Consider the following 25095-nt stretch of genomic DNA (forward strand, 5'->3'; position numbering starts at 1 on the left):
ACCGTTGTCATCCTCAGACTTCTTAGTTTCGTCATCCTCTCCTTCAATCTTTTTCAAACATGTTCGGTGAAGATTAATTAATTCCTTTTATTTAAATCTTCTTCATGTCCTCACATTCCAGCTGTGACAGATGCCATTTGGCCAAACACCTGAAACAAACACCATTTAATGACTGCACGTGTTAACTGGGTCAAACACCTTAATAAATCATGTTAACTAAATAGCCGTCACCAGTCTTCTTTGAGGATTTAGACATGGTGGATTTGTGTCATTCTCAGTGCACAATGCTTATTTGCATATGACTAATGTGAACACGACAGAGGACAAGAGAATCACACCACCCCCTGTCATCACGATCCTGGCTTTATACTGCGCTGTGGTGAGGAAGTGTGCATACGTGTGTGTGTGTGCACATTTGCATGTGCCAGACAGACGTGTGTGTATGTGTGTGTGTGTTTGCGAGCAAGAACAAAGACTCCATCTGGTCCGAGCAACTGAATGTGCCAGTATGAAACACTTCTGTCATTCTCAAGTCCCTTTTTGAAGCAGCTCGGAGGTGGAGTGGGGCCAGTCGGAGAGCGGCGAGGGGTCCCATTTGAGGCGCGGAAAATAACCCATCTCACGCAGGGAGCCCCCAGCTGAAGCCATTCTCTCCTCTACAGCTGAGTCGTACCACTCTCATCAGAGGAGACGCACACATTCATGTGGTGTGTGATGATTCTGCTCCTCCTACCTTCACCTCCTCAGCTCTGCGACACAGTGTAATTACTTGTGCAACAAAGAGAGTGGAGACCCAGGCATACTTTGGTGATAAGCTCCCCGGGATCAGAGGGCTTTATCCAGGGAGCAGCTGGGAAGGAGCTGGGGGGAGCAGAGGCAAAGGTCACTTGGTAGGAGGATATCTGAAGGAGCTGGCTGAGACTTGGATTGGTGGACAAGATCCCAGCATCCCCTCAACACCCCACTGTTATTAATTCTCCTGACTAGTGCTGATCTAGTGGACTCCAGTTGAGTTTCAGAGCGAATACTAATGCAAAAACAAAGAATGTTTTTTATCTGACATTCATTTTAACTCAATTTTCTCTCTCCTGAAGCATCAACAAAACACCCCCTCTCTGACATTTATTATCTGGGAGTCCTTAGACTAATGTTTGCCTTGTAGGGCTGCATCTAACATCTGATTCCAATTAAACTCTGTTATTTTTTCCAGTTAACTGATTAATTGTTTGACATCTAAAATGTCAGAGATAGGGGAAAATGCTCATCTTAATTTTTGAAAGCCAGAGGTGATTAAATTGCCTTCAAAGATAGAGACACATTAAACATATAATGATATTAAACTCAACAAAACAAAAAACAAAACAGGAAGTCTTGAAGCTAGAACCAGCAAAAAATATTGTCAATTTTGTTAGCTGTGTAATTAATTAATGCGCTAATTGTTCGACTGAATAGCACAATTAAAGTTATGACAGGATTTTGATGAATATTCGGTTCTTTTCCTATTAAAGTAAGTTTGTTTTCCTCATGAGTAAAGGAAAAACTTTAAGCAATCAACCAGCATATCTGTGCCTGACTGTGACTGTGTACTCTCATGCTGCTCAGTCCACCTTAGAGGAGCAAAATAATATCCAAAATACGTGGGTTATAGACAAATGACTGGCTCTGTAAACCGTGCAGGTTCTTGATTATGTGGGATATGTGCAAATTTTGATGCATTACTTTTCGTGAAAACATATAAACATTGCATGAGAACAGCCTGAGCAGTTTCCGCTGATATCAGGATGGCGTTGTTGCAGAAGTGTAGCGCCCACCTTCCAGTACCCCCCAGGTTAACATTAGCTCTGTCAGCATGGGTGCCATTGTTAGCGCTGTTTTTGGAGTTTGCACCGTTAGCTGCTAGCTGCCATCTCAGTGAACCATCATGTTGAGAATTGTGCGCAGGCAATCCCCAGACTCTTAATCATAGGCGTGCTCTGAATGTTGCATAAAATTACTCAATGCGTTTTTTTTCATCAGACCAGATCCAAGGACTGGCTAACTCTTGATATGGTATGTGTTGGCCTAAATACTGACTCTGGGAAAGAATGAATGTCAAGGGACATTAGGAAAGTCTCATTTTATTGCAGGAATTTACAAAAATGTTTTGACCTTTCTCGATCTGCATGTGACTGTTTCTAATGCTTTTTTTGTATGTGCTTGTGTGTGACTGGTGTGTTAAATGAAGGGCATATACGGTATTCGCCAGTCTCTGCATTCAGCCCTTCAATGCCATCCTAGGATAACAGATAGGTGGCAGGAGTGGATAAGCAATCTTTTCCAAATTTCTCCCTTCCATATCCCCCTCTCCTCATATCCCACAAAACAGCAGCTGCTTTGTCTCCACACCCTCTCTGATTGCAGTCCTCTGGCAGGGACTGACAGCATGCACACACCTGCTAACACTGACCTCCAATCTATCTCTGCCTTCCACAACTGCTGGGATTAGTGTGTCTGGGATAGGGGATAAGTGAGAAGGTCGACGGCGGCCTTTTAGTCTGACATGCGTGTCCCATCCCTCACTTGTGGTGTTAAGCGTGTGTGCACAGCTGGCTGATTCTGCCTGCCTCTGTGCTTGCGAGCAGCCTGGAGGTTTGCGTGTTGTGAGAAAGAGCCACTGGAGGTGTAGACACCCATGATAAGACTTCTGTGTGCATCTTATATAAGGGCAACTAAGAACTTGGTTTCAAATTTTACAACAAATAAATAAGCAACAAATCTGTGTCTCACAAGTTTCCATTCTTCATGGATAGCCGTCCACCTTGACATCATTAAGACATCATTTTTTGACAAACTCTCAATTCTATTCTCAAATGCTGACCCCTTCAATTTATCAAAAGTTTGCTCATTTTTTGGATTCTTTATTCACTAGAGGCATGAACGAAACACAGAGTTCTCTTCACATATTCAATGTAACACTGGTTGAGCAAATGACCTTTAACCTTGGTTGGTCTCTTGAGATCATCATGCATTTTTTATGATAGAGTTCTGGGCAAAATGGCAAAGATTTGCTTTCATTGAAACCATGTAATATAAATAATTGTCCCTTTTTAATGCCAGGTGTTTAATGACAAATTGTTAAAATGTCTTTTATAGTTTTGCATTTCATGCTAACTTGTGTTTTTTTTTTAAATTTTCAATAGTAGGTGCACTACTACTAACACATGTTGGGAACAACATAAATAATGCCTTTTTTCTATTGTAGTGTCCCAGTTAGTCACGACAGTGTGACGGTGAGTCATGCGTTATAAGAAGACCCTGACACTGAAGCAGCTAAATGGAATTCAGCCATCAATCATTTTAGAATACACCTGTGCTTTTAATACTGCAACATGTCAACATGTCTTCTTTGCAAAAACTACTCATTAAACTCTTTCAGGCCATGCATGCGTGTGTGCATGTCATGTGGTTTCCTAACATGCTTCTCTGGCTGTGCAGCGATCACAGGTGTTCATTCCTGCAAGCCTGTCTGATGGATTAACAGCTGCCGCCACCGCGTAATCATTGACACCCCCCAGATCTGACATTACACACATTCTGATTCTCATATGACAGCTGCACGCACACACACACACACACACACACGCACACTTCACAATTTACACACACCAGAATCGTGGTATTATGCTGCGAGGACGAGGCCATTTGTTCCCACCTACACAAATGTGCCCATAAAAATAGAGCTTTATATTCCTTCAGTCTAGAAATTAGCTGACAGAAATGCTGAAATAGTGGAAAAACGGAGACAAGGTAAGAGCTATACAAAAGCTGGAGAAATGAGAGTGTGATATTTGTTTGATTTTTACATGCTGCACAGCCACTGTCGTTATTATTCATATCCCTCCCCAGGGAGCCTTGTTTGAAAAATGGGACTATAGCAGCCCCCCCTTCCATGTCACCGTCTCTCTCTCTTACACTCACAAACACCCACGCTCACACACACACACACACACTTGTTTGGAGTCTCATCGGAGAACTACAGCCAGGCAGCGTCTCCCTCCTCCTTCTTCCCCCCTTCCCTCATCTCCCTCCTTCCCCTTTTTTTTTCCTTCACTCTTTCTCCCCAATAGAGAGTGATCCAGCTCGTCTCCTCTCTCCGTCACGCGGGTAATCAGCCTCTGCTATTTCATTTGGCTCAGTAATGAAAGCAATCCCAGTGCTTTTCACTGCGGCGCAGCCCAAATAATGAGGGCTGCCTCACCCCTCCTTAGCCACACCTCACCCCCCAGTCCTTACCCTCTCTCTCCCTCCCCACCCTGCTGTCAGTGCATGAGGGAAAGCAAATGTGCATGCATTTGAGTGTGGAGCACGCAATCTCGCCAAGTCCTTTGTGCCTCTTTTCTTTCTTTCCTGGGTGAGTCTGATGACTGTATTGTATAAAATGTGATCACCTTCACTCTCAGTCATGATACTTTCTTTTTGAATCAAACACAAGAACAAAAGGATTTTTCCTTCTCCAGTTGTTTTTAGAGGCCTAAAAAAGTGGGAAAAATATTCAGTATTTCACAAGAAATTAGCAAAAGCGAGTCTGAAAATAAACATGATTGTGTGTACCAGAATTTAGTTTTTTTGTTATTTTCCACCACGTTTCATCTTTAAACCCCATGTGGGGGTCTCAGCCCCCGGGTTGGGAACCACTGATCTACATACAGATCTACATGCAGAATCAACACTCCATAAAAAGGCTTGAAATACAGATGAGATGTTTCACACAGCGGGTAAATAATACATCCTGTCCTCTTTATTGGTGACAGAAAATGCCCATAACAATAATTTATACATCCCAGTCAGATTTGGTTTAAGAAGCAATGATTTCAATCATTTTTCCATTTGTCATTTCCAATGGTATTAAATGTGTTTGGTAGAACTTGGCTCTTCTCTGAAATCAGTTGTTCCCACACAACGCTGCAACCAGGCAGCAGACATGGGAACCCATTCCAGATGGCAAGCATGAAACTCAAATACAACTCACCAACCAGCATGTAGTGACTTGGCCGGAAGAAAAATCTGCGTTCAAATATGTAGGAGGTGTGAGAACGCGGCCAAAAGTCACACAGTTTGAGAGTTTGCTTGTTTTCTGATCAGCATCTCTTTGCTTCAGATTTAGCCTACAGCTCAGCTTCCAAACTTATCTTTAAAGGTTCAGTGTGTAGGATTTAGAGGCTTCTTTTTGTAAAAATGGTGTATAATATCAGTGGCAGCCACTGGAGCACCCCCTTTCGACAAGGGGAGGAGCAGCACACTCCCTAAATATGTGGCTATTATACCGTAACTCACAGGCTGTCTGAACATTCGTTTTAAATTTTGAACAGTATATAATGGGGTGCCTGTCAGAAAATATATGTTTAAAAAAGATTTAAAATGTGTAATTTTAATGAGATCCTCCAAACTTCATATCAGCGAGGAAAGTGCAACGTCAAACTTGGGGAGTTTTTTTGCAGTAGCAGGAGCTAATCAATGGCGCAAACAAGCTAGTCAGGCTGAGAAAGACCAGAAAATTGCCAGGACAGTAGCTTTGGAGCGGCTTTTTAGATCCGTAAATAATCTCGGATGTGAGGGATTTCCACTGCGGTGACATATCCATCGGGTTGGAGTTTTAAAACAGCTAAATATTTGGAGCAGACGACGAGCAGATGTACATTTATGACTTTCTCAGGGGACATGAGTGCCTTCAGATAACAGATGGAAATATTAGACATTTTGGCACATGCAATCCAGAGACAAATGGAGTCCGAGGAGAGAGAGCAAATTATTTGAACTGATAGAACCCCCATGTAAGTACATCTGAGCAGTTTTCATGTAGCTCCTCAACCCAACTATAAGAACAAAATGTTTGACTCATAAGTTTCTGCAAACCACATAAATATTTTACCTTATTATGTCATGGATACGTTGAAACGTTACTTTTCAACAATGCTGTGGTTAACAGGTGGGTAGGTTTAGATATAAAAACCACTTGGTTAAGATTAGAAAAAGATCTTTTTGGCATAAAAATGTTTTCTTGGCACAATCATGGCTGACAATGCTACCGATGTCTCCCTAAACGCAGCCCTCAGCGAAAATAGGTTCCAACATACATGTATAACTATGTCCTTTTAGTATATAATAACCTGAAACTAAGAATAATTTTGTTTTCAAGAATGGGCCGTTTATATCTATATATGGAGCACGCATTTTTCTGTCGGTCAACGTAGCTCTCTTACAGACTTGGCACACAGAAAATTCAGTTCTGCAGCCTCACTGCTAGATTCAACTAAATCCTACACACTGGATCTGTAAGTCAGTGAAAAGACAATAACAGCAGTGACAGGTTGCTTCTTTTTTTCTTTTTTTTTTTTTTTTTACAAACCCAGCATTGTCTACCAAATGCAATGTAAGCAACAAACAAGAGATACAGGTCAGCGAGGTCAACACAAGTACCAATACAACACAGCTTCTCTGTTGATCACGATGAACAATCAACAAGTAACATAAAGAGATGTGTCGAGCAAGTCCTCCGCGTACAGCAGCATGACAGTGAAGAGCCGACGGTGAAAATGAAAATGAGCAGGTGTGGCTTTGTGTAGAAAAGCATCTGAAATATCACTGCTGTTGGTAAAAACCTTCTCTGTGAAAATAGCTCCTTTATTTTTTAATGGAAAATAGGAATTTTCCAATGTTTACAAAAGGGTCTCCAAAGTCCAAGGATGAAAAAGATTTCTCGTTACTTTTTGATTTATAAACACGAAAAATCAGCAAAATACGACTAGTGAGGTTTTCACCTAACAACAGCAATATTTTTTTTAACCAGTGTCAATGAGGTGTTTTTGTGGAACAGCAGTAATTAAATCTCCTGTAAACTGGGGCATCAGTACATTCAGATTATACAGACTTCCTCCCAGCTACAGCTCTGCAAACTTTTTCAGCATTTCAGTCAGCTGTGAAAGACATGTAATAAGGAGAGGGAGAATTTCACATGTCCCGGAGTCAGCCCCCTCGGTTCAACAAGGAGATGAGAGCGAGAGAGGAGTTATAGCAGAGGTGGCCTAAAGTTCAGGTATTGCATTTCGTGTGAATCGATCCCCCCGGATGTTAGAGACACTTGGCACAGGTACAACAGCAGTGGTGGATGAGGGCATTCGCCCCTGGTGTGTTGAATCATCAAAAGTCGTCTAGTCCAACAAGAAAAGACGATTGGCGGTCCGCTGGGAAGATCCCATAAAACATTCAAGTTTTACATGTCCGGTCACGATGACAAGGTCCATGAGGAGCGTCAGAGTGTTTGCACCAGCACAGGGAACAGCAGGGACAGATGCTCGGCGCCTCGGATGGGGAGTTTGTGTGTAGTGTAGAAGTGGATGACTTCAGGGATGGTGTCAAAGGGAGGGCTGTTTTGTCCCAGCACGTACTTTCCGTCTTTGTACTGGGTGAACTTCATGTGCATGAAACCCTGACAGCTCCTATGAGAGAAAAACAGAATGCCTGAATGGACTGAGAAAAAGGAAAGAGGCAAAAAAAGAAAGAGTGAGAGAGCTCTAATATGAGAGGGAGAAAGAAGTTGGGGAGAGGAAATGAAAGAGGGATGACATGAAATGTGGGGCACATAAAACATCATGTAGCCTTCCACACATTTTGTCAAATAATGACACAGTGGAAGTGACAGCCTGGATTTATGTTCACGTCTTTTTTTTTTTTTTTTTTTGCACTTTGAGAACCTGATTCTAACCAAGATTTAACACCATGTCACAAATTAGGCAGGACGGGACATTATGATGGATGGATGAGTGGTTTAATAGCACATGGAGGAAAAGACGAGGCCACAGAGAGTGAGGGAGTGAGAACGCTGGACTGTGAAAGTGGCTTAGCCGAGAGAACCACACACCCTCCCTTTAAGTGCCATGCAGCCACGACAGGACTTCCCCTTTAAGAGCCAGCCAGTCATGATGTATGTCTAATTATAGAAGCAGATGGAAAGACAAGGGCTGAAACTGGTCATTGTTCTTGTAAATCAAATTAAATTTTGAAGAGCAGTGAAACCAAAAGAAACACTGACTACAAACAGCCAAACAACAGGCAGTTTATGATCGTCCCACTGGCCTCCAGAGCACTGAGAGCCAGATGCTTCATCACGCCAGCGTGCGAGTTGACAGCGTGCTTTCATCCAGTCGTGTTTGTTTTGGGGACTCTTTGTATCTCACGGTACATTACCAGTGCTCTTCCATAAATATGCATGTTGGTTTAAATCTGGCTGTTTCAGCGCTGACTCACATCTTAATTTTGTCTCTGTTAAACAGCCTTCATCATTCCTCCCTTTGTTCATGGTACTGTGTAATCTTACAGTAGGTGTGGTTGACTTTTTCCAAGGAGCACTACATTGAAAAAAGTGCCTGATTATTTCACACAGTTTAGCGGATATCAGTTGTTATTACACAAGCTGTCCTTCCTGAAGAGTATAGACATCACACTATCAGGATCCAACAGGCAAACCAGTCACAACACCCTGACATACTGCTTCTTTACAGTCTAGACACAGACATGAAAGAAATTATATTTGCTGTCAAACTGCAGACATGATTTTTTAAAATTTATTTATTACAACTTGGGTCTTATTTTCGTAGCCACTTCAATCTGTCATGACAACACTGTAACCATCAAAGAAATTGCCCACATCTAATCATTAACCAAACAAGCCAGCGGTTCATAACCATATTATCTAAACCACTGCGTTAACAGGTGAAACCCAAAGGAATTAAGTTTCCACCAATCACCTGGCTAAAAGGCTTTGCTAGGTGTTTGAAGGACAATAACAAAAAAAAAAAAAAAAACAAAACTTCCGCACACTCTATTTAATTATACACAAGCTTTCAGTCATAAAGGCTCTCCGGGCATACAAGAAAAACAAAATGCAAGAGCATTTAGGTTTACATTTCAGTAAATGGACCTGATGCAAAACATCAGACACAAGATTACGCTCAAGGATATTACAGTCCCTTGGCATGCACGGACTACAAAAATGAAGGACAATGAGTAGAATGTGTAAGATGCAGAAAGGGAGAACAACATTTAAAACATGTCGATGTTGTGCTTGTTGTGCGTGTTGTTCAAGCACAATTTCATATATGCTTGAACAAAAAGTGTGCACAACATACAACACACAACACTGGTAACTAGAAAAGTGAAGTTGGTAGAGAGCAGATCTCCGCCAAGTGGCTCCCCAGACTGATCGCAGTCACCCCAGAGAATTCCTTTAATTCAAACAGAAGCATCTCAGAGGCTCCCAGAAACTGAGAAATGTTGTCTTTTTTTTTTTTTTCACAGCGTAACTGGACTTTGAACAGTATTGACTTTTCCTGCAGGCTACCACACAACAAAGTAGGAAATAACAACAATAAACACAGGAAAGACCAAAAAAGAAACCACTAAACTACATAGCCTGTTTACACACTTACAGTAGAAGCATAAATCTCAAGGAAAAATGACCAAATCAACAAAATCTGCAAGTCTACAAAATCGAGCAGGCAAAAACGCTCAGCTTCTCAAATGCTCCGAGTGAAGACGCTGCGTAAAGGACAGACAGATTGCAGCCGGACCTGTGGCCGGTGGATTGTCCCTTCTGGCTCCCTTACTGTCAAGATGGTGGTAAAGATAATGAAAGGGGGGATTTATTCATATTGTATAATATCCAACTTTGATGAGTCAACAGACCAAAATTTTCTGTGGATGTCAGTTTTAGAGACAAGACAAAGGCCGAAATGTGACCTGCAACGAATGAGGTAAGACTTTTTGTTTTTAGCTGAACTTCTGTGAGGAGTCAGCAGTCAATAACTGTATAAAACAATTATGAATCACTGCGATCATGAGAGGTCCTACTAAGAAAATAAAAGCTGTATGAAAGAAACCAAAGTTTCCCTTTAAGCTGATTACAGAACTAAGCGGCTTGACTCTTTTCAGATTGTGCCATGCTGTTCTTTCTGTTCCTTTTCTTTAACTTGAGACTCTGAGGGTTTGCTTCACAGAGGGACATTACCACCTTCGAACCAAACAAAAATAATAGATTTTGCAGATCGTGAGAGATATCACTTCTTTTAAATCTTACATGTGCAAGCTGGGGAACAAGTGCCAGTAGTGACCTTGTTGCTTGAGCAAATGTATGCGTGTGACCGTGTGTGTGTGTGTGTGTGTGTGTGTGTGTGTGTGTGTGCACGTTTGTGTCAATCCAACTCTACTCATGTAAATGAGTAATGCATGAGCTTGTTTATATGTCAGCCCAACACAGTGTCACTCTGTGCCTCACCCCCTCCCTTCTCTCCCTCATTCCCTTCTTGTGTGGCCCACAGAAGGTAATTCATATTCATTAGTGATTACGGGGAGGATGATGTGTGCACTGAAGTGTGCTCTACCTGCCTGATTACCACTTAGAGGGCCCGCTGGGGCCACATAGGAACGCTTCATAGAGGGGCCAAGGATGGGGTGAGGACAGAGGGATGATGGGAGGGCGGTGTGAGGCCAGGGACGATGGATCATGGTAGTAATTACAAGGGAGAGATTTGACCAGATAAGCAGTACTGCGCCCTGCAAATGAGTATCGGGAGAGGAATCAGTGCTGCAGTGATCTTGAGTGGGGGTGACGGGGGAGACAGAGGAAGGAGAGACAGATGGAGAGGTGTGTAGACTGCGATATGAGATCAGCAGCTCAGGTGGCTTCACACACACTTCACAGTCACATGGCAGAAAAAATGATAAGCGTGCAATTAAATTGTGAAGCCGTTTTTCGGAGAATGATACTGAGGGTGCTCGGATGTTTGCTTCACTTGTTGTGGTAGGTCAGTGTTTTGTGTGTGTGTGTGTGTGTGTGTGTGTGTGTGTGTCTTACCGTAGAGATAGGGAGTAGTCAGAGCGATTGGTCTGACTGTTCCTCACCAGGTAGCTACACTCTTTACACAGCGTTAGCAGCGACTCGGCCTCTGAACGCGACAGTGAACCGTGGTACCACCTTATAGATAAAACACACACACAGCCTCATTAAGACATGGTAAAATATGAACACCTTAAGTGTGAGTTCCACATATTTTAACACCTTTAGCTGCTAGATCTTAACACTGGAAAATAAACTTATTTTATTGACATGATTCCATTAATTTTTAATAAAAGAAGTATATACAAATATATAAAATTAGCTGTCAATACTCATTAACACAATAATAAAAGAGGTACTTGTAAGTAGTATGAATGTTTCTAGAGATTAATATTTAAGATAAATGAAATACAACACATAATTCCAAATGGCCTCTCTGGCCTCTATTTTCACAGCAGTAAATTCTCAGTAACAGTCGTAACACCATGACGGAGTGTGTTCTCGCATTTGCGCTGGCACACACTACTGCCTGTCTTTCAATCAGCACATGGTCTCAAACATTACACTTGAACAACAGCAGTGTCTCCAACCACACGAGCATCTCTGTGAAGCTGCTTTGAGCTGAATGTTCATAATAGTGAGCTAACATGCTCACAAAGACAATGCCAACATGGTGGTACTAAACAGGTAATGTTCTTAGCTTAGTATATGTGCATGCTAATATTTGCAAATTAACACTGACAACAAAATACAGCTGATGCTGAAATGTCATTAGTTGGAGGTATTTAACCATAAACATAAAAGTATTTAACATATTCAGATTTTAGCTGCTTTTGATGTTGCAAGCTGAAACAGATCACCAAAGTTTAAGATTTATAGCGAGGATTGCATGTACCAAATGTTATGGCAATCAGTTCCATAGCTGTTAAGACACTTCTTTCAAAAACACAAACGTCAACCTCATGTGGCACTGGAGGCAAAATCAGGGGCCCACCAAAGTCATTATCATTCATGCTCTAGGAAACATGAACGTCTAAACAAAATTTCATATCAATCCGTTCAATAAGACGAAGATACTAAACTGTCTTTGCCCATGGTCCACTTTTGCTAAATGACAGGAGGTGAGAGGTGAGACGCAGCAGCCCTGCACAGATCAGGTGTACACACACAGGTGTCTGTGGACTTTTTGGGCCTCAGCCTGTACCGCTGTTAGGGGTCTAGAGAATCCTCTGCTGCTTTTTTTAAAATAAACAACCTCTATTATGATGTTTATCTGCACTCTGGCTTCTTACTTGCATTAAAAGTGAACTGTGAATGAATCTATTGTGAATTAGAAAATGCTCAGTGGGCCACCTGCACTCTGTCGCAAGCCAGATAAGTTGAGTTTCACTGCAGTAAATCAAACAATTAGACAAACAGACCAACAATACCATCTTTTTCCTTGGACACGACTTGGTTAGGTGTGCTGAATGCTACAGGTTGGCAGTGATGCGTTTTCTCTGTTTAAAGCTGAGCTGAAGGAAAACACAAAGCTCATAACAGCCCTTAAGAGATCATCAGGGAGTAATGGGGCATAATAATCAACTGCCACCCTCAACTGAATGTGTGCGCATGAGCATGTGTGCTTAAGGGGTGTCATGTGCTCGGATTTCATTAGTAAAACGGCCCTTTATGTGCACAGAAACAGCACATAAATTACACCAATGATGTCTGAAATTACAAGACCAAAGTAAATGTGTGTTTTTAATGTTCCGACTTAATTAGTTCTCTCATTCTAACCTTTCGCAGTTCTGTGAGCTCTGATGAGTGCTGCTTAGCCGAAACACGTAACTGTTTCTTTTTAATGTGTCCACGCCTGTAGCAGATCAAAGCGGTGCAATATCCAATAAAATGCATTTTTGGCTTTATTTGTGAGATGTCAACCCAGTTCTTCCTAGAATATTCAAAATCACTTTAATAACAATGCATGACACAGAAATGTGCATAACAGCCATGCAGAGACATTTACAGCTCACACAGATTAATAGTTTATGGTATTAAATTTAAATGTACAAATAGCTGCATAATTTAGGTCTGGTTGATGCATTTAATTATCACAATTCAGAAAATTGCTACAGACAAAATGCCTGGTTTAATCCCTAATTTTTGTGATATGAGAACATCTTACCCCTTATTGTACTCAGATTGCACCATGTGTACCTAGTCAGTCTAGCACAGCATTGTGGGTATGCATATGACCATGACTATTACTGCCAACAGGGCAATTCTTTATCCTGTATTAAATTTAAGGTAGACACAAATTTAAAGAGACACTTAAACATTACCTATCAAAAGTCCCTGGTATGTAAGTGTATTTATCTGATTAAACCTTTCAGTCCACATGCAATGAAAGTTAAATTGTTTGTTCTATTGTTTCAGTACTGTGAAGTATTTTCCAGTGAAATTGAAATTTTGATTTGTGTAAAGTTACAAGATGGATTTCAGTATCATTCCTTCACATTTGACTGGACCACTAAAAAGTGGGTGGGTTTAGAGTTTAGTGTGATATGGAGCTACAGCAGCCCGCTGCTAAGGGGACTGTTGGCTCCACATTTCCCTTTCCGTTGGATCACGAGGAAGACGAGGGAGAGAGGAATGAATAAGACATTTTTTGGGAATGAAAACAAAAGTTTTGCCCAATGATATCAAAACACACATCTCTTACTGTCTCTCTCCATATTACTCTATAAACCAGATACTACAACCCACAAATGGTGAAGTGCAGCTAGTTAGCTCATTGCTTAAAGACTCAGTTGACTGGATGAACTTTTCAAATTTCTAGGTGCAGGATGAGTCAACAAATGTTTGACGATGTTTTGCAAAAAAAATGGGGATATATCACATATAACAAGAGATAAATGATCAATTTAAGCAAGGACACGATTAAAACTGGAAAAATGTTATTTTTCATGAATGGTGACATTAAAGGATTAGTGTATAGGATTTAGTGGCATTAAGCAGGAAGGTTGCAGAACTGAAACTTCAGTGAGCCAAGTGTGTAATATAACTATGGTAACTGGCACAAAAATGTGAATGGCCCTATCTAGAGCCAGTGTTTGATTTGTCTGTTCTGGGCTACTGTAGAAACAACATGGCGGACTCCCTGAAAGAGGACCTGCTCCATATGTAGACATAAACGAGTCATTTCAAGATGACAAAAACACAATTATTCTTATTTTCAGGTGATTATATGTTAATGAAAACCTTATGAATATTATGTGCCATTTCTGCCAATAGACACTCCTGAATCCTACACACTGGATCTTAAACGCGAGTGTGGCCTATACAACATATGGCAACTGATATGTGTTAATGAAGCTGCTGTGGGTTTATGGAAGACTTGCATACATACACCTGCTTCTCCAGAGGCAGAGTCGGGTCCACTCTCTCTCCCACCATGGCGAGGCCTTCCTGCGGCATCCGAAACTTCATCCCCCCTCCTGCCAGCGGGCTGGACCGGGGCCCTGGAGGACGCAGCCGTTCTGTGGGCGACGAGGAGCGGTCCCACTCAGCGCCATCAAACTGTGCTGTTGGCAAATGGGGACAGAAAATGTGAGTCAGAGTATTTACACAGCGCTATGATCAGAAGGGATTAAACCTCACAGTCAGACCCGAGTAAACATCAGACATCCGGCGATTGCAAAACCACGCATGCAGCAGAGAGACATCTCATGGATGGGTCAAACTAAAGGACAGCAGGTCCCCGTCTGACAGACTGCAAAACTATCAGCATCATCACAATTACCATCATCAACATTTTTATGAGTCACAGAGGGCAGAGCGAGACAGGAAGTTGGCGTCTTCTCTGCTTGGCTCTGGCGCAAGTGTTTGTCTTCCAGTAGACTACAGCGCAGATTACTTGATCTTGATTCTATTCTGGAGCAAATTACGTGCACAGACTGTAGTGTTATTTACCCCTTCTGTGCCTGAATTTGGCAAAATTCAATCTACAGAACTTGTAATTAAACATTAAGTGTACCATAGCCCTGAAATGAACAAGACAGACATCTTAATTTACACGGAGCTTTTCATGCGTGGTTGATAGAAGAGAGGACTGTGGAAAGATGGGAGAGTTTGAAACTAAAAAACAAACAAACAAGCAAACAGACAACACAACAGTTGCAACAGGCAGAAACAAATGCAGGTGATGCAGATGTAGGCGGCAGGGGGGTTTCAGGATGGAGGTAGAGCAGATGTAGAACAACAGCCTGGGTCATGAAGGTCAGGGTGACTGCATGTGCATGTGTTTGGGGTGATAAAGGGTTGCAAGGAAGGGGGGGAGGGTTGTGGTGAGGGTGGAAGGTCACCTTGCTCTCGGAGAGGGGGCTCCTCCTCCAGCTGACCCACTGGGGCAGGCCAGGGCAACTCCGACAACTCCCTCATTTCTAATAGAGGGGAAGGGAGCGGGGAGGAGGCGAGAGAGAGAGAGAGAGAAAGGGAGCGAGAGAATGAGAAAACAGCAGATGGGCTTGAACAAAGTTAACTAAAGGAAGATATGCAAGAGAAGAGGTGATGATTAAAACGTGAGACTGAAATCAGGTGCAAGATTTTAATGTGAGGAGAGCGAGAAGTGAGATGTGGAAAAAAGGGAAGCCCTGTTGAGAGTGGGTGAGGCTGTGCGTGCAGATGACAGAAATGTGGTGTTGTGAGATGTAATTAACTATACCTCCTGTCATGAAGGAAAGTAATATACCCTACCTCCTGTCTCTTTGCTTCACGAAAAAACATAGTCTTTAGATCCTATATTTACCGTCATTTATCATGTGCGATAAAACCGAGGAAAGCAAAGAAGATGAAACAGAGGACAGGTGAAGTCAGAGGCTGCATTATTTATAGTCATTTGAACGAATCCACTTTAAGAAACTGTCTTGCAGCAGTGGATGCAATGAAACAAAACGTGACTTTATGTGCTCTGCAACCCACAGCGCAGTGTGACAGATGAGCTGAGGAGCGCGGGGGTTAGAATAATGCTCTATTCACTGTCCTACCTACAGTAGGAGAGCAGCAGAAGGTGCACAGAACTGAAAATAGCTCATTATCTACCATGGCAGGCGAGCGTCTATTTTAACAGTCATTACTGCAGCCTTACACACACACGGACACACAGGCATTATGCGATTTGCCCATTTCACACCGTACATTCAGCTCCTGCTCACAGCGAAAACGGATTACAAAACAAATAAAAGGAAAAGAGGGGTGACGTCTTAATGAGCCGACAAATCCAAAGACCCCCCAGGCCCGCGACATCAAAGGCCATTTGAATGGGCGTTTGGAGAGAGACCCGGGCTGTACATACATGCCGCTCTCCCTCCCTGGTTAATTATTGAGCAGGCAGACACACTCCGCCACTTTCTCTGGCTCTCCGTGAATTATTGATGCATGGCGCAGTACAATGGCCCCATCTGGAGCGGGCCGCACCTCCGCTGAAGCCAGGATTAGAGTGTGGCCTGGCACCCCTCAATGGGAGACACGCACGCAAACACGCAGGTACGCACACACAAACACAACTCCCCGAAAACACCACCGCTGCCACACTCTGCTGCCTGTCCGCTCACCACCACATCACATTTCACACCTCTAATTTTCAAGCAAAACGGAGAGAGGTGCATCAGAAAGAGAGAAGTGTAAATGAGAGGCACACAAAAGCAAGTGAAGGGTAACAAGAAAGGAGAGAGAAGGAAAGGAGACAGCCAAAACAATTTATTACAGATCAGAAATGTGCTCAGCCATCTGAGCGGGAGATAAACTCAGGTATTGGTGTCACACAGACAGGGAAAAGTTACATCAAGATTCCTCTCCTACCACTTTTCCACCAAATTAGCTCTGGTGCTTGAACCAGTTCTGTTCAGGATTCTTGGAACCTTTGTGCTATCTAGTGAACCAGCCTGTGTTTCCACCAGTTTTGCACGGAAACATTGCAAACAAGGATGTGTCATCAACAGACAGCACAATGTACAACAAAAGTAAAGAGCAAAATCAAGGATTACACTGATTACCTGTGAACTTTTGTTTGTTGTTACAGATAGTTGTATCCCCCAAAAAAGCACGAACCAGCTATAAATAAATCCACTGCACACTCACATTCCTCACTCACCTTCTCTATCCTCTCTTTCCAACCTGTAGAATATGATGCTTATGTTGTCACAGTTCGTGCTTCAGGTAAAGGAAAACTTGTTATATTATGGTGCTAGTTGACCACTTCTGGTTGAAATGCTTTGAACAGTTCAAAATTAGGTATGAGAACAGGAATGGAACCAGGTCCATGTTGGTGGAAAAGGGGTTTCCTTCAGTTTTTGAGTGGTTGTTGTGTCTCTTAACAACTAAACTGATTTGCATTCACCTTGCCAAAAAAGTAAAATATCTGTAGTGAGATTATTTCAGTGGTTACTACTGTGTCATCCTAATTGCTGATTTTTGCTTTAGAAAATGACAATTTAAACAAAGTGCTTGTGCAATGTGTTTCTGGCATCCAATTAATTTATTTTAGGTGACACACAATAAACTGAAATAAGGCAGATCCCTCAACTAGCCGAGTGAAATTCCTGTCTTCTGGGCACAGAAAATTGGTAGCTTACTTGTCACAGCAGGTAGTTAACAGCATTCTTCCTGCATCTAAGAAGTCTATTACTCCCTTATTAGAATAGTAGAATGAAAACCAGTACACAACTGGGTTTAAGTCCAGGATTAAAGCTACAGTTGGTAACTTTTATAAAAAAAATAAACTTTTTTCCATATTTCCTGGCATTATCACTAAATTTACACAGCATTAAATGAGACAGATAGTCTGTGAAAAAAATCATTCTCGTCTACCTATTCTATTGCCTTTTAACATTTCTAATAGCCTCCTGCATATAAATAAAATTAACCAATCAGAGCTGAAGTGTCTGCTGTCAATCATGTCAATCACTGCTTGTGAACAGCGGTCAAACTTTTAAAATAGACAGCACTGATCAAATATGAATGGTTAATATACCTGCACTTGTATAGCTGTTCACTAGTCATTCTTGACTTCTGAAAGTGCTTTCACATTAAGAGTCACTTTCACCTACTCACACAAATTCATACACTGATGGCCCAAACTACCGTACATGGGGCCACCTCCTACTCAGTTTTTAACCATTCAGACACACTTACACACTGATGGAGCAGCCATCAGGAGCAATTTGGGGTTCAGTATCTTATCCACGGATAGTTTAACATGTTGGAGGAGCCGGGGATCCACCCACCAACGTTCTGATTAGAGGACAACACGCTCTTCCTTTGAGCCACAGCCACCCTTTAATCAAGACCATGTTATTGCATTGCCTAATTCTCACATCAAATATTATGAGTAACATAATTTGATGTACTGCTTAGTTGTAAAATGAGAAAGTTTGTGATGCAGCCGCGATGTTGGATTTGACTGGAGTACCAAGCACCGCCCACCGGCTGTACCAACTTTATCATTTTACAACAGTACAGTAAACTAACAGTACACTAAAATATGCTTCTGTATTTGAGGTGAGAGACAGGCAGTAAAGTAACATTATGTTGTTTCATATTTGATCTGCTCTTCCTAGTGTGACAGTTTGACTGCAGTTCATAAAAAGTCACAGAAATGACTGACAGCTGCATTAGAGGCTCAGTGGTTGGTTTTGGTACGCAGTGGTAGATTCTATTGAATGCCACTAGAGGCAGTAAGAAGAGGGGGAAGGACAAGATTTTTTCACAGCACTTTATCCAGAATATAGTGACAATTTAAGCAAATATGACACAAAATTATTTTCCACAAAAGTTACCAACTGCAGATTTAAATCTCAATATTTTCAACCCATCAGAGTGACAGAGTGATTTTTGTACCTGTGGCTCATGTTGTGCACACAAACACACACACACATGCACACACAAACACAGACCAGAGGCAGCAAATAGCGGCCAGACATCAAACAGACAGAAACAAAGGACAGAAGACACACAGTAAGTATTACTGGTTTGAATCATTTCACAATCTGTCAGAATAAATCAAACCTATATCAAGAAAACAATTTTTATACACATCTCTGTTAAAACCACATTCTCTTTCCCTTTGAGTTAGGGTCATCCGTAAAATCTGCAGGCTCCACCAAGATAACCAGGACTGGTGAATTTTCATCCACGGGTTACAATGGATCATTGGCAGCTCTCTCCATTGCAAAAGCCTGAGCATACGCACCAACACACACACAAACCCTGTCTGAGCTTCTCACTCTGATAACAAAAGGCTGAAAAGCTAACACACACACACACACACACACACACACACACACACACACACACAAACACACACACCATGTCACTCAGTCACTTGCAGGGAACATCTGGCTTCCATTCACTTCTAATGGGAACCTGTGGATCTGTCTTACATAGAAGGCTGTTAGTGCTCTGCTTTGTACAAGACAATGAGACACACTAATGGTTCAGGGACAAAGGCACGGTCTCATCTGTGCCTTTATTCATGATTTGTGCTTCAAATCTGCACTGTATTCATTATACATGCTGAAACAAAGAAGTGTGTCTAAATCACTTTTGTCCCCAATTTTGACCCAGCTGACGAAATGGGCAACAGAGGTAATTTGTGCCATGTGTGCCTCAACTACCTGTTAACAATTACCCAAAATGATCTGAGGGGGGAGGGGTGACCAGACCTTTCTGTGCTGCACACAGGAAACATCATCTTGAGTGACGGACAACTGACTTTTCAAGCACACCAGCTGTTTTCTGTGTCTTGTAATAAAGGAGGAGCAGACAAAGACAGTAGTACAGCTTCATTAGGTCCAATAATGAAGACATCTGTTTTTCAAACAGCCCTGGCATCCCATCTTCTCTCTGCACACAAAGACCTTCTGCTGGGCAAAATGGCCCCCATAAGGACTGACAATTAACACCTTATGCCAGTGAGGAAGACGACAACACGACTTCATACAAGTCCCCCTTTCATAACATAGATCCACACCAGTTTAATTTTTATTTTAAGCATCACACATTTCTTGACAATCCTGTCTGTGTTTCCAGACATTCATTATATCCGTTCCCCCGTGGCTTCCTCCTGCACCGCCTTTCTCTCCATATTGAACATCCCTCATTCTTCATCTCCCCTCTTTCACCTATAAGTGGGGCATTATCTCTCTTTTCATATTCCCTCATTTCTCTCCTCTCTTGCCCTACTCTACTTCCATCACCTCTCAAGCCGTCTCTCTCGGCGAGAGAGAATCACAAAGGACATGCCTTTTCATTAATGTCAGTAAAGGTTGCTGCTGAAGGAGAAAGAAATTCAGCAATGGGGAGAGGGAAGAGGCGAGAGAGAGGAAATGTGACAAAGAGGAAAAGGAAGAAAGAATAAAGGACAGAGAGCGACAAGAGACCCTCGACTAAATTCTAAACTCTAAACTGATGAAGAGGCTGGTCAAATGCCCTCAGGGCCTGCATAGAGCAACGGAGAGCAGCATCACGTCAGAAATGGAAATCTAATCGTCCTTTTTTTCCCTGATGCACACATACAGTGCACATTTTCAGTCTCACACACATAGAACAACCCTGTCCTGTCAGAGCACATGCATCTAGACAACCAGACACCACAGATTCAAACACTGACCATCTGTCAAGGTGTCTTTGCAAGCTTTGCTAAACCAAGCTTTTGCTTCAGTGTGCATTAACACTTTAAAAGCACCCTTCAGCATCCAGCCAACTGTGCTATTTACACAAGAATAGATAAAGCATGATCTGATGCTCCGGATGATTTTTGAAAAGTTTTTTAAATTTCTTCAGCATGTATCTCTTACAATAATGATCTGCACAAATTCATATTCCTCCATTTTGATTTTCAATTGCTGATTTATAGATAAAGACTAACAGTCTACAGCCACAGCTGCTCTGTGAGACTACAAAGGCACAGCAGGGCTTTGAGCTTAAAAAAGTGTTTCACTGCTGGAAAGACGGTCTTTTCACAAAACTAGGCTGTCTGTGTTGTAGAATGTTGCAAACACTTCTGAGGTTGGTGATACATGACCAGAGAAAACAGAGAAAAAGGGCTGTGGCATTCGCTTTGGTTCTAGGGGTAGATAATCTACAACTACCAGAATGCACTGCACCAAACACACCAATAAATACCGCTGGTGGGTGACATAATGCGAGTTGCCGATTAAAAAACAATATGGCAGACGGCTGGTCACAAATGATCTTGTGATACAGTTAAACGGTAAGTTAAAATATGTTCCTGAAAACATTTTATGGCAAAGCAGTAACAGAATTGCTGGTTATATTTGATCATCATTAAAAGTTGACCATGTTCAGCACTTTAGTCTAGCATGTTAACGTTTGCTGATTAGCCCTGTACATGAAGTAATGAGGCTGATAGGTATGCGATTCATTTAACAAGCATTTGGTAATTAGCAAAAGTACTGGACAAATTAAAACTTTAACCTAATGATGGCTTTTCATAAAAGTAAAGGGAGCACCACAGTCATAATTCACCCATAGTTTACAGGACATTTCACTTACAACAAATAGGCCAACTTCATGGTGGCGCAAAATGAATAGTCAGGGGATTACCAAAATCAGTAGAATTCATTCTCTGGGGAACATTAATGTCTGTCAGGTCATCCCTCCAGTAATTATTGTGAGGTTTCACTCTCGACCAAAGTGGTAAGCCAACCTACCAAAGTGGCATTGGCATCCCTATAGCTTTGCCACAAGCATAGCTAAAAAAAATGACTCAAACTAAATGGGCAGTTTCCTCAACAGCCACTTGTTTGTCATAAAGCAACGTCACTGCATATCAAACAAATCGTCACAGAAAAGGAAAATAAACTATAGGATCACAAAGACACCCACTTGATCGTCTTTTTGTGCTGCAAAGAGTGTCCGAACTTTTTCTTTCCCACCACACTCTTGCTTTTATGACAAACACATTCATACTTAATAGCTTCCCTGCACAGCCACTGTTTTCGGCTGTTGCCTAATGAGCAGCTGCACTGGAACAAGTGGAGGATAAGTGCTTTTCTCAATGGCACCATAATAGTAATTTCTAGGGGTGGAAATGTTATTCATTCACCTTCCCTATCCAGATATCCAGCTGATTTGCCGCTCTCTTATCACAAACTTTCATGTTTAGATGACCATGAAACAGCTCATGTACTGCACTACAAAACTTACAGACATGAAATACCTGAAACGCCAATTCATCTCTTCATTAGTTGAAACCATCGGAGAGATAATGAGATTGTGCCTTTCATTAGCTCACTAATTGGCACTGAATGGTTGCGGGGCCCATCTCTGACTACTGGACTGTCCATTGACTTCCAGGAATTAATGACTGCAGTAATTTGAGCTGGACGCCGGTGACTGGCAACAGCTTTCTAACGCTGCAATTAAAACCCACCAAACTGAGAGAGGCCTGTCACAGCCGACCCCTCGGGCAGATTCACGCTCACACAGCTGAGCAGAAGAGGATATCCGATGGAAAAATAGAGGAAAATGCTTCGGAGGCAAGCTTATTTTTGATACTATTTGAAAAATAGCCGCAGAATGCAATACTCACCCAGGCGATTACATTTAAGCATGGATAAGCTGTGAAAATCATAATTAGAGAGATTCTCCTCAGAAGCGCTTGCATGAATGCAATGCACGCAAATCCACATACAATATGCACCAGCGATCCTCCGTACCCCCCCGCCCCACACACATCCACACACTCATTTGTGCCAACATGCACACAACCTCTTCTCACCCTTGAATTAGGGACCTGATAATCAGAGCTAGAAGTTGAGAATCCACATGTGTGTGTACATGCAGTTGTGTGAAGGTGATGATGAGGGGCTGGCGGCAGATTGCGATGCCCCCCTTTGCCCCCTGTAGCGGGTTATCTGAGCGAGTGTGTCACATCCATGAGGAGGGAGGGCTGTGGGGACAGCCCTGTCACTGCCACATTGGTGTGTGTATATGTGTGAGAGAGTGTGCCTACGTTAGCGGATGACGGATTGCACTCTGCCACAATGGCCCTGACTCCCCCTCCTCTCCCTCTGCCTCACCTCGCTACAGCCCCCGACCATTAATTCTCCTTTACGCCCCTCCCCTCTGAAGCACTGGGCCTCCACAAACATCCATTGAGCTGCCACCAAACATACCATAACCTTGGACGTCCCTTTCTATTTCTCTCCAGCTAGCTTTCCTCCACATCCTCTCTATTCATTTTTTCTCTTTGTCCATCTCTCTCCCTCTCACACCTCCTCATCATCTCTTTTTCCCATCTTTTCCATCTCTCTCTGTTTTCCCGCTCCGTCCTTGTCCTCCCCGTGTCTCCCCTCCTTCACATGTGGGCTGTGCCTAGCAACGCCGAGCGGGCCTGGGAATATGGATTAAATGTGAGAATGGAAAATACTGTTTGTGTGTTTACACTTCAGTGCTTTGGTCTGCTCAGACAGACAGCACGCCAGCTCAGAGTGCTGACTCCAAATGGAAAAAACAAGGGGTCAGACAACTCGAGCCGCACAAGCGTTTTCCTCCACTGCGCGTTCTAATGGTGCTGTAAGCGCTGCTCTGCAGGAGCGCATACTGTATGTGGCACAAGGAGGAAAAAGGCTGGAGAGGGAGAAAACGACAGATAAAGCAGGAATCAGTGCTAAGTAGGTGAGAGGTGATATCGGCTTTTTAAATTGACCGTTGTGCACCTCCTTTTGAAATCACCTCTGCTCTCAAATAAGTTACGGTCTGTCTTTGCTGCTCCCCTGGTTAATGTGATTTGAGCCTGAACACAGTGTGAATGTCTCTGCGTGTGTATGTGTGTGTGCAGACAATGGTTTGCTGACCATGACTCTCTTATTAGCACTGGATCGGTCATGCACATGCAGGCATGTAATTAACTGAGGAGGGGCGGGGGTGGGGGTGGGGTGGTGGAGGTGAAGGGGAGTGCATACGAGGCAAGGTTGATTTATTATCCCATCACCTTGACCTTGGTGACTTGGAGATGCAGCTCAATTAGGCTGACTTGGCCTTGCATGCCTTACACTGATCCACTCCTAAATGACCTATCAGTCTTGTTCTGTCTCTGCACCCCTCTGTCTCTCTTACTTCTGTTTCTCTCCCTCCAATTATCTCCAAAAGATGGAACATAATAGGATGTGGCATCCACTGTCAGTGCAACTTGAAAAAATAGTAATCATGCACTGCGCCAATTATTTCAGAAATACTGCAGATATGAAAGAAAATGTACCTTGCTTTCTGTTCTGCTAACCTTCTCTTCGTGACATCTACTGTATATCTCATGCATATGTGCACACAAATGAGACTTCTCTGTCACTTCTAATGATCATCTCGCAGGCTGTTGTGATTGTGCTCTGTCATATGTTAGATAGAAATCAATAGTCACCAGAATGTGTTTGAATGTAGCAAAAGAAACTGAAAGATATGTGTCATTTGAGCTGAGACAGTGAAGGTCACAGCTCTCTCTGTTTCCTGCAGAAAAAGGCTTTGGAGATACAGTGATGGGGGGAGGCAGACACTACACTAAAGGTCAGGACAGTTAGATGAGTATTTCACTATGTAGTAATCGCAGCAGGGCTCTCTGTGTGCTCCTGGGAGGGCTTTGACCTTTGAAATAGCACTTTTTGAGTCATTCCCACTAATTCTACTGAATGATTGCCTTAAAAAAAGCATTTGTGAGATACCCTTTGGTTTATGCTTGACACCTAGAAGCTGCAGGAGCTGTGTGTGTGGTGTAGGTGGGATTCATTGTTTTGCTCAAAGAAATTTCAGTACAATGGCTGTTTGCCAATATGGAGGTGTTAAACTGGGTTTTCAGTTATAAATGATTTTTCCTGCACAATGCATTGCCATCCTAAATCTCAAAACCTACATTTTTGCTAAAAAGCTTTTATTCTGGGAAGCCCCGCATATCAGTTTATATATACAATGAAGCATAATCAGCAGCTTCACTGTCTAAACCTTGTCTGAAATTTACTCATAAATTGATTTCCTATATCATTTTGATATTTTCCAGAACAGATGCCATATTTTCAAGTTTGAAAACTACTGTATAAGCAAAGACCACTGACAATCCGCTTCACGGAGAAATCCCCTGAATCATGTGTAGGAACTGTTAGTTTAAGGTCCGGTGTGCAGAGTTTAGGGAGAAATAATGGCAAAAGTGGAATACAATATGGTAAGTATGTTTT

General features: G+C 42.4%; 1 protein-coding gene across 9 annotated transcripts in view; it reads right to left on the minus strand.

Annotated features, from left to right (window-relative positions):
* Nucleotides 1–4755: 4755 nt before the first annotated feature.
* Nucleotides 4756–25095, minus strand: part of shdb (Src homology 2 domain containing transforming protein D, b) — a 32245-nt gene continuing 11905 nt past the window's right edge. For 8 of the 9 annotated variants that reach the window (XM_088077807.1, XM_042516462.2, XM_088077805.1 and 5 more), the window contains 4 exons: nt 15217–15294; nt 14262–14436; nt 10889–11008; nt 4756–7475 (listed from right to left, as the gene is read on the minus strand). In XM_088077807.1, the coding sequence (XP_087933933.1) occupies nt 7289–7475; nt 10889–11008; nt 14262–14436; nt 15217–15294 (560 nt within the window). In that variant the 3' untranslated portion in view covers nt 4756–7288. The remainder of the gene's footprint in view (nt 7476–10888; nt 11009–14261; nt 14437–15216; nt 15295–25095) is intronic. The other variant, XM_042516436.2, reaches the window with a different exon arrangement.

This window comes from Plectropomus leopardus, chromosome 5, assembly GCF_026936395.1.
Source record: "Plectropomus leopardus strain MGB_pleo_1.0 chromosome 5, ASM2693639v1, whole genome shotgun sequence".
Taxonomy (NCBI): domain Eukaryota; kingdom Metazoa; phylum Chordata; class Actinopteri; order Perciformes; family Serranidae; genus Plectropomus; species Plectropomus leopardus.